General features: G+C 38.4%; 2 protein-coding genes across 2 annotated transcripts in view; one reads left to right on the forward strand and one right to left on the reverse strand.

Moving 5' to 3' along the window:
• Positions 1-6,117, reverse strand: part of LOC139726602 (protein rogdi homolog) — a 50,172-nt gene extending 44,055 nt beyond the window's left edge. Inside the window, exon 1 of the mRNA XM_071637592.1 lies at positions 5,615-6,117. Within this exon, the coding sequence (XP_071493693.1) occupies positions 5,615-5,656 (42 nt within the window). The 5' untranslated portion in view covers positions 5,657-6,117. The remainder of the gene's footprint in view (positions 1-5,614) is intronic.
• Positions 6,118-12,767: 6,650 nt separating this feature from the next.
• LOC139726598 (tigger transposable element-derived protein 4-like) lies at positions 12,768-14,173 on the forward strand. Its single transcript, XM_071637589.1, has one exon. It carries the CDS (start codon positions 12,839-12,841, stop codon positions 14,171-14,173), a length of 1,335 nt encoding a protein of 444 aa, XP_071493690.1. The 5' UTR covers positions 12,768-12,838.
• Positions 14,174-16,684: the final 2,511 nt, after the last annotated feature.

A 16,684-nucleotide genomic window follows, 5' to 3' on the forward strand; every position in this document is an offset into this window, starting at 1 on the left:
AAGATGGTCATTTTCCCTTGACATCTGTAGTGGAAAGAAAAAGCAAATGTATTTCTGCATGCATGAAGTTTCATTTCAAGTATGGTACATAATCTATTTGTTTGAAAATGCACAGAGTGCAGGCAAGACATACATGTACTGTACACTTGGGACCTGGTCTCTCATAACACAGCTAGCTACCAGAGTGATATTTCATTTCATAAATTGGATATAAGAAAATAGTAAAGCCCTCTCTCGTTACCTTTCTCAGAATTACCGGATGAGAAACACATATTACTTTCATTTTGACAATCCTCGAAATAATAGTAAGATATCAAATAGTAAGGACCTCCCTCATCGCCTTGCTCAAAAAACCCGGACGAGAAACTACTATCTTTTTTTACTTGGCCTTACAATTTTAAGTAGCAACACCTACGCACTACTCTTGATGACAGTTCAACTTCGGTAATCTTCGTATCAATGCTAACGGTGATCGGCAGTATCATCAACAGCGCCCTCTACACTACCGGGACCATGCACCTTTAAATGCCCCACTGGGCTGCAAATGGCTACCTTACAAATGGGTCAAGTTTGGTGTAATTCACTGAAAGCTGATGAACAGCACAGCAAGCTACAGCTAAGTGCCTGAGCACTTACCAAAGGGTTAAAGGGTTCATAGCTCTGTCCGCAATAATGCAGTGCTTCCAATTTGGATTCCACATAAAAATTTTGTTAGAAGATTGGATTCCATCTCAATTTTGTCTGAAAGGTTTATATGTAGGCTTACTGTGCATAAAAAGCACTACTTTGACCTTTCTCTTGTATCTATGGTCAACTCAAAGTTTCAGTGAAGAGAATACATGTGGACACTGAGTGTATGAATCTGGTCAAATAATTGCCCCTATTTTTCTACTCTGTAAAGATTAAGGGGTCAGTATTCTCTGCAGCTTAAATATTAATCACTGTGAATATTTATCAGGTTGATATTTACATGTATGTATTGCTGCTAAACAAGATAGAGTGACCTGAGCTTGGAACTGTAATAAACTTTCAATGCATACCAGTACAATAATGGCTCTTTATGCTGATTAACACAATTTATTAAAATATTGTTAATTTGTTTTGACTAAGTTGAAAAAACATGCTTGTTCTAGTAAAAAGTCTACTGATTAAGGTATGACATTCTTACTCTAATGTATTCAGTTTGAATCTCTGACTACATTTGTACCTTCCACCATTATCTACTCTACTACCCATTCCACCCCACCCCCTTAAGCTTGAGAGCTCTGCACAGTATGAATGGCAAATTAGTGGACTTTGATATCATGATTAGCCCCAAGGGCATACTGTATCAAAAGAGATAACTTGTACGTGTCGTAGGAGGAGTCAAAGATGACAGCACTTGGACCTTGCGGTACCACGGTCCATACACTGGTATAGGGAATATAATCCATGTCAGACTGCCCTAGCTTACAATGTACATGATGCATGATTTTAGCAAGACAGGCAGAAATACACAAAAATACAGCCTGTTTTACCATGGATCACAACAATGTCTTCAGGATTTGACATGTAGTTAGAGACAGAAACTAATTTCTTCACTAACACAATTAAGTTCCAAATAAAATTCAAATCTCTAATTTCATGTCCAACTTAATATGTACATAAGAAAAAAAAATGGGCGAGAGGAGAAATAAAATGACATTATGAAATTTCATAAAGAAGTAGGAGAGAGTAATAAGGTCGGAACTATGCTTTACTTCTGCAATTTATTGATTTATAACTATAACTCCATTTGGGGACTGATTCCCGCCATTCAAATATGGAATTATGCATACATTACAAGAAGTGCATAAATGCTAGACTTGCAGATGTATTGAACCACTGAAACTTTAGCAGCTAACATCTTGGTTAAAGATTGATTATAACAAAATAATTAGTGTACTAGTACACTGTGTGGTGGTGAGCGATGTTTGTGAGAAGAAATGAAAACTTGCTGTCAGAGTCATCATGAAAGCTGCATTCTGTTAGCAATTTCAAAAAAAAAATCATACTTTCATGGGTGGATGACTTATTGTTGAAATTGACAAATCTGTTACCAAATCAAATTCAAATATTGGCAAATAATACTTATGTATGTATATATAATACAGATGTTGCACTTAGTGGTATTGAAATTATGGGTCTGTGTATCATGAATAGATACATGTACATATACATTGCAGTGACTTACAAATATCTGACCTATGATGTATCTATAACAACATGCATCATCATGCAATGGGATCATGCACGATTCAAGTACCGTATTTCAAGTAATTCAAGAGCAAGTACAGTTTTAGTGACCCCAATTCATTTCAGGACAAACTGTCTGACCAGTGCTCTAATAGACTAATCACCACTGTTTTGTGACAGGGTGCCTATTTGTGGCAGGGGCCCCTTCATTTGTTGATGAAAAGGCCCAATCAGGTGTGAGAGTATTCTCACCTCCCATTTAAACACTTGTGAGTACAATGTACTTCTCACTTTGTTCTGAAGTGGGACTAAGCACACTTGATGCTCTTGTGCTGTTGTGTCAATGAATGAAATAGCCCCTGCCATACAACGTTGTACATAGGCACCCTGTCCCAAACAGGAATGATTGCTTGACAATTGAAGCTGATCTTCTCATCTCATTACACTGCAAAACATTTCTTTCAATGTTTGCTTTTGTGTGACTGACACCATGGAGCTAGGTAGCTCCCACAGAGACCCAGAAAAAGGTAGTTAAAACTCATAACTTTCTGCTTGTTTTAAACTCAAAACTATACTTGCTCCATCAGACACATACCAGGTAGAAGTACATGATTTGTACATATTATTAGATACTACAAATATGTGATACAAAGTTTGTAACTTACAGCATCGAAGAGACTACTGTAGAAATCCATCACCTATTAGGCAAGAGTAGCACCAAAACACACAGACCATGCTGATGTGATTATGTTCTGAAAAGCTCATTGCGGGGGACTACTGGGTCAGCTGTAAACGGGCGATGGTAAATTGCCTTCGGTTGTCATGGGACAGGAAGGGCTTATTTTATGGCGTACTATTTCGACTCGCATATGAGGTCAACTACGTAGGCTGACTCGTGCAGTCAGGAAATGTTTAGGGCTTCTTTTTGCTATGTGAAATAACACTACAAGTCTATTATCATCCTGCTTAATCAAGGGTCTAGATCTAAACCAAGAATCACACTGTACTGCAAAATACTGGTACAGAATTCATGAAGAAATGGGAAAAATATATATGGAAAAAAGTAGAAATTATCTTACATTTTGTATTGAAGACCACACCCAACACCCAGGGAACACTGAATAATGAAGAAAATGCTCCTCCAACCTTGTGAATTGATACTCTTTTACACTCACAAATTGTGAAGCGTCTTTTGGTAATGACTGTGGCCAATCATGTGACCAGTTTGGAACTAACTGACAACTTTATCAATGCCACCAGCTGCCTCTTTGTGTACATTATTACTAGCGATGGCACTTTGAGATGAAGGTCCCAAATGAATTGCTGCTAATACTCCACCACAGACACATTGTTCTTTGGCTCTTATGTTTATTTGCTTGTCTACTTTGTCGTTTTTGATGGAGGAAGGGGAGGCTAAACAGGATTGTTATGAGAGCTGTAACTGCTCTCGTTCATGTTCAGGATGACAGAAATTCATACAAGAATATATCACTGAATGGTTGAAAGCATCTTGATTACATTGTAGGATCCTCCATTTTTCATTGATCTGTGAAATCTGGTATTGTCTCATTGTAGTATAAAAAATCTCACGATTAGGCCTGCTTTTTTTATCAAACTATATATGTTTTTAGTTTCTAAAAAAATCATTGCAACTTATTGATGAAAATTCAATAAGGCTAAATGTTAGTACAAAGGTAAATGACATTTGTTGTTGTTTTTGCTTTATTGATCAGAAAGATACAATGAACCTTGTGTCTTACTGGAAAGAAAACTTCATTAGGCTGTTCATCACACCTCATACCAAAAGACCCACAAACAATTATCAAGTTATAGCAGTATCTGTTAGTGTATTATCTCAATATCAAAAATATGTACCACATACCAGTTTCAATCAAGTTAATTGACAACCATCTGCATGAAAGCAAAATGATAAAATCAATATTTGTTAACATCCTTATCACAATCATCAGATGCTGATAATGGTATACCACTAATATGACAGCACTCTGTACAATTGTATAATTGACCCTTGGTACCACTTTTCCAAAAAGAGCATGAGGTCATGAGATACACCAGGAACTGATGTTTGGCAAAGCAAACACTTGTAGACCATCATGTTTTCCTAAGATGGAATGTTGTTGATATGTTGTGATTTCTAGAGCTACAGTAATTTGTATTTGTTTTACAAGGTGACAACCAATCAAAGAACGCCAAACTACGGTACCAGGTATTGATTATCATGCCACTGATAATGAAGCTAATATTGTACAATTACTCCTGGAATTAGAAACTATCAGTGTTCATCTCTTCTCAGACCACCAGTTCTGAATTTGTATTGTATGGCTTAATTGTCATTTTACCAGTACTTTAGACTTTAATAGAGATAAATGTGTATCAGGATTTTTATCAACCCTATACATCTCTATTAACCACTATGGAGTTGACTTGGTCTCACAGTTCCCCCTTATTACCACATGAAGGATAAAGAAATGTCAGGCAGATATTAAAGATGCCCTCTCAACTACAATGTATATATGATTGGAACTGGGCAGGGGTATGTGAAGTATTGTTGAGGACTTGTCAAAGATGTCACATTTATGTAACTTGTATGATCAATTTGCTAATCATTGTAAATTATGAAATATCATTCTCAAAGCAGGCAATATTTTGTCATGCTGTACAAATGTGTATTTCTCCCAATTTTTCCTCTTTTGCTAGTGGCTTTGAGCTAACTGTATTACTTCCTACAAAATTTCACTCTGGTTTGCAAATAAGAAACAACAAACAACATCACATTTTGATGGTTACAAAAGATGATAGTGATACTGTAGATTGGAAGCTACCTTAATTTTTCCTCTTCATATTTGCAAGCGTCATAAACATAGAAAATACCTCTGATTAAACCAATTAAACACAATTGGCCAGAACTTAAATATTTGCGGGTTTGCTTTGATTGTACTATGATTTTAAAACTATGTGAAATAAAATTGAGCAGTCATATCTCCATTTCAAGATCTTAAATCTGTATTTCTTTGGGCATGGAAATCTGGCATGTCAAGCCTGTTCAAATAAATGTAGATGCTCAAATGGAAGCGGGGGGGGGGGGGGGGGGGGGGTTGGCTGGCTAGATGAGGACTTCCAAAATGACATACAAAAGTACTGTAACTGAGTAAATCTGCTTTCAAAAGAGAAAACAAAACCAAACAAACAAGCAAGTTCAACCAGTGCAAATCAAGACAGTTGACCCCCCCCCCCAAAAAAAAAGCACTTCAATGAAAAGAGGTATTTTTCTGTTTTGTAAATTAGGAAACAGGTCACACTAAATGCACTCTAGCAACATTTTTTTTTTGTACTGACAACATGCAATGTATAGATAAGAGCTGGATACTGAAATCCTTACCATATTTCTCTCTTCTTCCTCACTGTCTATATCATCTGCCATCTACTCTCTGCAAACAAACAGGGTGAACAAGTCTTTCGGATCCTCAAAGCTGCTGTAAACAGAGCACCTCCAATGTGAGGAAAATGTCAGACTTTAAGGGTGTAGAAGACAGTTGTCCTTGCATTGCAACCAACAGTGTTGACGTTTCCAGCCAGCTAGCCTCTACATCATACATGGTAGCCCGTCAGTCATGATTCTCCTCTGCAGTTTGTTCCATCGAGATATTGATATTTTCAGTCTTTAATACAGAGTTATCCTCCAACTCCGCATCTGCTGGGTGATCAAACAAGCTTGGAAGTTACAAGCTTCTTCTCTAAGTAAAAGTACAGTCGTATGTTTAAAGGCCCTTCATAATTTAGCTCTAGGCAACTGTCAATTTACCCTGGCTGTCTTGTAAAAATTTGAGCCCACCAGAAGGCTTTTTGCCAAGAAATGTATGTTTTTACAAGCCTGCTGCTACAAACAAGTGCTATATCTGTACCAACTGTAGATTTCACATACCTTTTCAATGTTACATGTACACATTTTTTACACATTAATTAAATACTCACTCTCACCAAAAACAGTGTACTACAGACACTACCGGGTACATAAAGACAGACTTTTGCATTTTTGGTTCTACTTCTCTAGCTCTAGATCTTGTGATTCAGATTTCACTTTAAATGGCTTGATGGGCAATTGATGAATATAAAATCCGACTGATGACCTCACTTCACTGTACCTGCGATTATGCGACGCGCCACAATATTGACTATAGTTACTTGAGTAGCACACTAAAGTCAAGGAAAGACAGGCTGAGAAGTCAATGAATGAAATTACCGAATTATGGAGAGACGTAAAAACAAGTGAGTGGGACTACGCATTGCACCTCATCGCAAGGATTCCCCGAAATAGCTACGCCCACACATCACACACGTATCTCACGAGCTCCGTCCGTCTGGGTCTTGCAAGAAATATCCTTTGTGGACGGTTCTCTGTGCAGATATTAACTGGCTAATTGCAAGTTTCCCGTCAACCTAAGCTTTGTCCCTCCAGAATATCCAGCGTACTCACGTAGTGTAGCCGTAGGGTCTAACAAATGTTAGTCACATTAAAACGTAGACTGTAACTGAGTGATACTACCCACCGCGGGATGAGTACACGGGATCCGACCAGGGTCTGGGGACACGTTCATTTGCTCCTATGGCGATCTGGATCCGCCTCGCACCAGCATACAATGCATTGCTACACCCGCGGCGCCGCCGTGGCTGTGACCGTGTACATTACCTGAAGTCCGGTTCCAGAGCATGCAATCTGTACACAACAATACTGATACCGGTACCAGTATTCATGTTGACGAGACAGGATTGCCGAACAAGCAGCAGGTGTGGCGCCTCGCAGAGGACACTGACGGACGACTTTCTCCGGCGAGAGGCGAGGAACGACGAAGGGCGCACACAATGTTATTACCACATTTTCTTGTCTTTCTTCATATTTTCTTCAAGCGGAAGCCTGATGCATAATATGCCACACCAAGTTTACAAAACAACACGCCGTAAAGCAATATCAGGAATATCTGCAATGAAGCAAAAAAAAAAAAAAAAAAAAAAAACCCCAAAAAACCAAAAAACCAAAAAACCAAACAAAAACAAACAAACAAACAAACAAAACAACAATAACAACAACAACAACAAAGAACACCATCTCAATGTCAATCATCAAACTTTGATCATTTAATGAAAAAGTATTAAAACCCCACCATATTCGTTCACTGATGTGGGCATATAGCCTACTAGAACGGCTCAAATTATAGCTTCCAGCACAGCGTCCGCCGGAACTGAATGACAATTATTCATCAGGGCCTATGCTTCTTTTATTATTAAACTTTCAGGGGTACACAGGAATGAAATTCACTCTAAACAAAAAAAAAAAAGTCAAGAGAAGACGAGAGGGGGTACGCAAAATCATTATGCATGTATCATTAGCAGTTGAAAGGTTTCTAAGTGTTGTTGTGTGTTTTTTTTTTTAGACCTTGAACTATTCACCAGTAGGCCCTAATAAGAATAAACCAATGTGAGGAAGAACTTTTTACAGGAAAAAGGAAGAAAAAAGACTCAATGGGAAAAAAAATCAGTGCAACCGAAAAATAGAAAAATATAAGGAAGAAGAAAAGGAGCAAAATACAAATCAAAATGACCAAGAGTATCTTTGGTGGCCGTTTCATTTAACTTTGACTTATGAATTTGCCGTTAATGAAAATTAATGGTTTCCAACGTACTGAGGAGAAATGTTTCAATCCTTTTATCTATATGTATCTATGGACGCATCGGCAGTTTTAAAACCACAATTACTTTTCTTTTTAGCGAATCATACAGAAAATTATATCATTGAACGTGTAATGGGGTTTCAAATTTTGAAACCCCATTACACGTTCAATGATATAATCTTCTGTATGATATCAGGAGATAATGTTTTTGAAATACTCAGAAACATTATCCTCTGATATCTATTGGCCTATACTTCAAAGGGTTTGTCACAATGATTCTTGATTCCATTCTCTACTCAACGTAGGGCCTACATCCCACTGATCTCTGTAGGAAATATCCTATAGCGATCAGTGCTACCACTGAGGAATAGGTGGAAGAGATTGTCCACCTCCCTGGTGCTAGGCAGGATCTAGGGCAATTACCCCTTGCATGGGCAATTACCCCCGGACCCTTCCAATCGCCATAATCCTAATCCTAATCCTGAACCTAATCCTAACCCTAACCATAATCTTTACTCTAACCTTACCACTAACCAGTATTTAGCCTGGGGGGGGGGGGGGGGGGGGGGATTACCCTCGGGGGATAATTGTCGCATCACTTCCAAAAGGTCAATGAAGGCATGATAGACTCAGCGTTCGTGGCAGTGAAAACACAAGATGGCGCTATGCATAAATCCCTTGCAGACAGAACCTCCGTATATAATAGAAAGGGCATTCGGTATTTTATTTTGGATAAAAAAATTATACTCTAGTAATTGGTTGAAAGAGCTTCACGTGATCATAGGTATTTTCAGCTATGTCCGAGTGTTTGACATTCCATGAAGTACTATTTGAAAAATGATGTCACAAAGCAATTATAAAATTGTGCACAGCTCTGCACCATCACTGTATGAAATGAAGAGTTCATTCGCAAAAACCAATAAGTCCATTTTTGAAGATTTTGAAGTACGGTCTCTGTCATAACGTACAAAATAATACCTTTTAAATGATATATTGGTCACTACATATAAAAGTACATTTTTGAAGTTATGGTCAAAAGAAGCAAAAAAATTCTTATTATTCTCTATATTTTTCTTGACCTTTAATCGCAAATATCTCCATTTGGCAAATATGGACTTATCGGTTGTTGCGAACAAACTCTTCACATGATTTTAACAATATTTTACAAAAACAATTGTGACATCACAAAGCGATTCCGGCATTGCGCACTGCCGTATCGTCACTGCACTGTGAAATGTTGCAAATTTCTAACAAAACAATTGTGACGTCACAAAGCAATTTTGACATTGCGCACGGCTTCGTATCGTCACTCTATGAAATGTAACAGTTTCTTACAAAACTATTGTTACGTCACAAAGCAGTTCTGACATCGTGCTCTGCGCGGCTGTCGTATCAAATAAACGTCACAAAGCAGTTCTGACATCGTGCGCTGCTTCTAGGGTCCATTCACAAGATAGCATCCATGACACGACTACAGAGTGAATGTGTTATTTGTTCATGACTTACTTGTACTTGCTAGGCCCAACTATGTTTGTACTATTTCGCTTTGGAAAAAAAAAAATAGCCTGCATGAGGAAGGCCTATGTTGTTGTTAACAATGTTATGACGGTGAAGTAATTTTTCAAATTGTACCAATCATGAAAGCCAATGTAAAAATACCATATATTGTTTTGTAAAAGTTTGTTTCAATGTCGGAGGGCAAAACATTCTTCAAAACAAGCAAAAACTAAAATATCACAATGAATTATATAACATTCTTTGAAAGTTTGTGGCACAACCCCGAATGTGTTGAATGTTTATACATTCCTTGAACCAGACTTATTGGATGGCTTAATTGTTTCAGAGAGCAAGAATTCGGAAATTTGAGCATCGATTTTCACTCATTGACCTTTGATCATTTCCCTTGGACCCTATATAAATCATTTGAAATAATGACCTTTTGCTATATATCTAAATTTCACAACAATACTTTGAGCCATTTTCAAAATATGGGGAATGTAGATTATCCTTACCCCAGGCCTTTGACCCCATGGCACATTCCTTATAGAATCATCGTGCAGTAATGCACGTTTATATCTAGTTTATGTAAGTGTATGCACTCAGTAGTGTTCAAGGTGAATAGAATATTGTAATCACAGAATTTTAGCATTTCACCTGACGTTTGATCTATTGACCCCTTGACCCAAAACTTCTCAAGAAAATCATTGTCATGCAGTACGCCTATCATATACATGCATATACTACTATTACTCGAGCCATTTCCGAGATATATATCATTATGAACAGAAAAGAATTAAGTGTTGATATTTTTCACTTGACCTTTGAACTTTAGACCCATAAACATCACATAGGTCCCAACAAAAACTTTCCTTCATGAATGTTGATCTGGTTGATTCATTGCATGCACCTTAGTTTCATGAAAATTCAGGCATTGCAAAGATATGGGGGAAAGTGAAATTGTAAGAATTTGATCTTGATCTTTGACCTTGATGAGCGTACACCCAAAGTTAATGGGCACAGTTTCGGGTCGATGCTTTACACATTTCAAAACCAAACATGCCTAGGCCGGGCGACCTGAACCCTGAGGCATTACACGGAATTATAAACATACCCTGATACCGTGGATAATGAAGACCTTATATTTCATCCTTCACATAATATTACTATAAAATCTGAACTGCCCAACTAACATTAGGACTTTTTCTGACCGTTCTTGAAACGTTCTAAGTTCGTTGTTTGGACTTTTGTGAGAACGTTTTCAGAGTGTCTTTTTGTGGAAGGTTTTCGACGTATTGAAAATGCTTCAAATAGACGTTATAAAAACTTTTTTAAACGTTTAAAAAACCAATAAAAAACCTTTCGGAATTTTCAAGGACCTGAGAAAACCTTTTGGACATTATAGACGTCAGAAAACCTTTACACACCGTCAAGAACGTTCAAAAATGTTTTAAGAACGTCTAAAAAGTCTTATGATCCGTTCCAAAGAACCTTTCATATCCGTCTATAGAACGTCGAGAAAACCTTTTTAGATCGTCTGGTTTTTTTTTTTCATTGGGTGTTGAAAAGACATACATGTATATGTATTTATGAGATTATACAGGCACAATCTGGGATTAATGTACCCAGATCCTAATCCTATAATCCTTTCCAAGCCTGTTCCTAATGTCCTATAGGTACCACCTATACCTATACTATCGTCTTCATAACACAATTTGAAATTGTGAATAACTGAACAATAACATAGGTAAGTTTATCTTTAACACGTACAGAAAGTTTGAACCCAGCTTAAATCTTTATATTTCAACGTCTTTTATCTATTTCCGCTAGTTTTCAAATCTTATATTTTGTTATTTGAATATTCATAGATGGGCATGAATATTCATGATAAAGAAACCAATGACGAACACGTAGAGGACCAAAATAATAAAAACGTTTTTTAAACGTTCATTAAAGATGAAGTCGACGGTAGCAGACCTAATAAAAACGTTTTGTTGACGTTTATGAAGGACGAAGACGTAGCAGACACAATAAAAACGTTTTGTAACGTCCATTGACTTTTAATACGTTTTCAAAAAAAAGACAACAACACAACAACTGTGCTTTGCGGTAATGCTAAGTCCCAACTTTGACGTTGTATGTATGTTTTAAAAACGTCCATCTTATATGAAGACGTACCGAACCTCAAAAAACAAAACAAACACGTTTAGGAAACGTGACTAATATTTCTGGTCCCACTTCCGGGTTTCATTTCATTGTTTTTCTTTTTATTTCTTTTGTTTTTTTTTACGAAAAATAAAGGGGGGGGGCGTGCGCCGGTTGCGCCCCCCTCTGGATCCGTCACTGATAACATACCTCTACGTACTATTCATAGACTTGCGTTGTTCGAGGGGACCCGCACACGTGCAATCGTGCCTAATAAAGCGGAGCACCCGATTATTACAATGAGGTCACTCACACGGATGGACCAGTCTGGCATACGGCACGCAGTGTGCTCGCATTCACGTGCACGGTACTCTACTGCCCGTGGTGTACCAAAGTACATTGTACATCACAATTGTACCTACACAGTGCAACATGAGAAATATATGTACGGTAACGAGCTAAATACTGCACGCCGTTTACAGTAGTCGGCACTCGGATACTCCTTGGATAAACCGCACAGACTTCCTCGCTGCACAATATTCCCATTTCTCCCTGAAAATCACCAAGAAGGGCTTGTTATTGATGCATTATAATTTATAGAGACATCGCTGCTGACACCCTGAAGAAATTTACCATCAGATTACATTATGTGACATTGTCAGACAGTATCTGGGGATCGAGGCACTGCACCGGCTGTTGAAGGACAATGAATGGAAGGTGTACTACACTGTAAGTGGCGTAAAATTTCCAGACTTTCCGATGTCTGCTCAGTCGTAGAATCTCTTATGCACATGTGCTGCGTGACTGTGAAATGAAGGCCTCTTCAAATACACTGTCCATCTATCGAGTAGCATGTGTAGGTGACCTAAGGACTGCATTCGTTCCCAGCTTGATACTGCCAAGGTGTTTACCTATATCATGAGGCATGGAATTGTGATGGCTTGAACTCCTAGGAGAGGGTTCATAAGCGACGTGACGCTGAGGCGATGCTATTACAGTGCATGTCGTGAAATTCAGCTCGTGAGTTCGTATAGGGTCTACGTTCGTGTGTGGATTGATAAATCACATCGGCAGTGTATGTATGACAAGAAAGAGGAAGGGGGATCCCTCACCACCACCCCGCCTGTTCAACTTATTGCATGACATCAAAACAATAATTGCCTGAACTCGCAGTGAACGGTGAACTGTGACACCACTCAACTATCATTGCGACCATGGCTTCTTCGTCGAGAAGACGCGTTGAATTGCCTCTTTCAAAAAAAGTTGAACTTTTGAAATGTCTGGAATCATCTGGAATGAATCAAGCAAGAGTGGCAAGGAATTTTGGAGTGTCCACGTCGACGGTATCGAGATTGATGCTGTCAAAGGACCACATCTTGCAATATTGTGAACAGGGAAACAAAGATCGAAAGCGTAGGAGACAGGGGAAGTATTGTGACATTGAAAAAGCACTATTTGTTTGGGCCAAAGAGAAGATCGGTCAAGGCGTACGCCTCTCGACACCACTCTTGAAGGAAAAAGCAATAGAGATTGGTTCGTCACAGGGTCGCGAGTTCAAGCCATCTGAGGGCTGGATGTGCAGGTGGAAGATTCGTCATAATATTTCGTTTAAGAAAGGACGTGGTGAAAAGCAAGACGTAGACATGGCAGCTGTTAAGGAGATGGAGACGGTAGGGGATAAGGGAGAGTATGACATGAAGGGGACGGAACTCTGCGGCGGGAAAAAGGCCAGCAAGGATCGATGCAACAGAACGAGTGGCACCAAAAAGTGTAGGCCTAGTGTGGTCGTTGAAGAGAAATCCAGCAAGACACGTTCGCACCCTCCTGACCTTTGCACACTTCCTGTCATGTACGACGACTCCAAAAATAGGTGGATGACGGGCGACATCTTCAAGAAGTGGCTTCTGGACTGGGATGCGGACCTCCAGGCCCAAAGCCAGCAGGTTTGCCTTCTGGTCTGTAACTCTGCTGTCCATCTCAAGGACGATGAACTTTCCAACATTATGATGAAGTTTGTACCTCCCGCGCCATCAACTGCAGTGCGACCAATCCAGGACGAGGAGGTCATCAAGAACGGGAAAGGTCACCATAGGAGCAAACCTACCGCCAGGATGACACCAGCCCGTGACGAGTTGGAGACCATATACGTACATGATGGTGCTCGCCCAGTGCCCCAAATCCTCGATGCCCTTCGCCTTTCCATGTCCTCAAATTCAATTCGTCCTAGCACTACTGTGAACTCCACCGAGAAGACTGAGTCCTATGCCACACACGCATCTGACGGTGAGAATGACCATGATGACAGCCTTGGTGATGATGCAGAGTACCTCGAGGTGGAGTATCAGCAGCTCACCGATGATGAGGTTTCCACTCGGAGTGATGGTGAGTCATCCAATGCCGAACTGCCGGTAGAGGGGCCAGCAGGCTGCTCCAGCACCCACGACGAATGTGACCATCACGAGTCTGAGAATGACACTGAGGATGACCTGCCCTTAACGAAGGAAGAGAAGGTTACCATGGTAGACCTCCTTGGACGCTTTGTTGTTCAAAATGATCTCGACCCAGACAATCTGTCTTATATGGACATTGAGACTCTAGTTTTCTCTCAAATGCCAAATGCTAAGAAATAGTGCGCCTTTCATTACTTCCTGAGAAGCCTTTTGTGCCTGAAAAAGTATTATAAAATAAACAGTACATTGTGTTTTGAAATTATTTGTTCGCTTAGCTCCCACGTCTTCTAATAAGTTCTAATAGCTATGAAGATCACTATAGTGATACTCATTTGGCAGATGGTAGCATGAGACATTTCTTTAACTATTCTTTCATTTTGGAAAGACCAGCAATTTAAAAGAACCTGAGATACTGAAACAAATGTAGGTTTTGAGCTTGTTTTCGAAAAGAAGAAATTATATAGGGGATCTCCATTCTTATTTTCACAATGTGTCTTGCTTCTGTTAAAAGTATCAGTATCAGTATGATTATTTGCAGTGAATCAGTACACTTGTACTGAAGCAGTCCTAAATTGTTTGACCTCACATTTTCATTTCATTATCACCAAAAACTTACTGTAGTATGAATGGATGTCAATCCACAATCGATTCATTCGTCAGGTTATTCTGGTGAAACCGAGAAAATGCTTTCGGAAGGGTTTCATGTTTATGTTTGTGTGTCCCTTTTACAACCCTGAAGATTAGATTTTTTTCCATATTGTACAGATAGGTAAAACAGACCGTCCTTACAGAATAATAAAACTGGAAACTTCTTTATGATGGAGGGAGAACAGATTTCCATTGGGTTTGTTAGGACCCCCCCCCAAAAAAAAAAAAAAAAAAAAAATCCAACCTTTATTCTCAGTACTGTACAAAAGGGGAGCGTATTCTCGAGTGGCATGGATTAGTTTTTCATTTCCTTCATAGAAACTTTGAGGTGAATTACAGTAAGATTTTATACGCGATGTTGAGAGAATGGATATTCTTCAACAATACAAAATTTTGTGACGTTTGCAAAAGGTATATGGCCTAAACTATTAAAAAACAACACTTTTACATTTACATGAATAACGATTCTATAAAGGTTGTTTCTATGAACATGTTACAAAGAAGAATCGGTTGATCTTAAGCGGTTGCTGGTTATTTGCCCATAGATCAGCCAATATCATACACAACATGGTCATCACACCAGTTTTTCACAATCCATAGCACAAAACAATGATTGCTGTATTAGACCTCTTATGCCAGCTGTATAATCTACAGTATTATCATTTTTTTAATGGTGATAATAATTCAATCTTGAGCATAGTCATAGTATGTTATAGTAATATAGGTAAATAAGAATATAAAGGAGTATTGATTTTATATACAGCTGTGGCATTTTAATTTAAAGTCATAATTTACCATTTGCAGATGAAACAAAACCCAGCATGAGTGCTTCTAGATAGTTCTGAAATATGAGAGGGCGAGAAATAACCGCTGTAAAAATTTGAATCCGTATAATCGATGTTAAGTGTTGTTAAATACACTAAATGTGAACAATAGTTATGATAAAAATGCTTCTAGGCTAAACCGTCTAACAGTTACGGTTTACTGAGAAAAACACCGATATCTTATTATATTTTAGGTTTTATTGCGAAAATTTTATATGGTAGCATGTTATGTGATACAACAGACCTACACATATAAGCATCAAATGTGATGTCTTGAACATTTTTGAAATCACTGCTCCCAAAGGTAAACTGGACCCTAATAGTACATGCTGTATGGCAATGAGCAAGTGGCTACACTAGTACATGTACGTGTATTATGTTTTGCAGCTTAAAGTTGAACACAATGTACTGGTTGAAATATAAAGCTGATCGTAACTTCAAGCAATAACGTAAATATAAAGTGATGATTTCCTCAATTTTTATTTTGTTTTATGTTTCTGCGGCCATGATTCATCACATTGGTTTGATTATCAGTCTATCTAAATGGTATACACTTGGGGCGAAGTTTGAGTCACTGTGATGTCACGATTGTGGATAGCACAATAGCCTGACCATATGGTTGTATCCTTCATTGTTCATATTGCAGCTGATTGTACCCTAGCATAATCATTTCAAAACCCCATTCTTTCTGATGCTATATAGACCTACTTTGTCTTTTATTCAGATACATGTAATTGTGATCATATTCCGACTTTCTTTTTTTTTCAGGCTGGTGATATTCCATTTGTATCAGTTATTACGATTGCTGTCTTTTGTGATCATAACCTGCATTTTGTCTCTCTTGTTGCACTATAAGAGTAAAGGAGATAGTGTTCACCCTTTTTCATGTCGTTATTAGAAATTTTATATAAAATGCAAGAAATTTCGTTCGTCCTAAATGCGTGTACCAAGTGTGTTTTTTTTTCCTACTTGTTTGTTCCCTGTAAAAGACATTCATAAGCGGAGTGGAGAGTTGCTGAGAGGTATAAAGGAGAGAGATTATTGTGGTTTGTATCACGCATGCTTTGATGAGGGTTAAAGGGGTGGTATGGTATTGGTTGAGGTGAAGATTCAGCTTTTAACTTTTTGCGGGATACTTAGAAACCAGTCTTTATGAAATGTATATAAAAGAGCATACAATTCTAAGAAGAATTCAAAGTTTATTTGACAATTTTTTTTT

Source organism: Diadema antillarum, unplaced genomic scaffold (genome assembly GCF_040938485.1).
Source record: "Diadema antillarum isolate AM-2024a unplaced genomic scaffold, OU_Dant_1.0 seq00000091_RagTag, whole genome shotgun sequence".
Lineage (NCBI taxonomy): Eukaryota > Metazoa > Echinodermata > Echinoidea > Diadematoida > Diadematidae > Diadema > Diadema antillarum.

Coding starts and splice junctions, on each gene's coding strand:
- LOC139726598 (XM_071637589.1), top strand. CDS start 12,839: ATGAATCAAGCAAGAGTGGCAAGGAATTTTGGAGTGTCCACGTCGACG.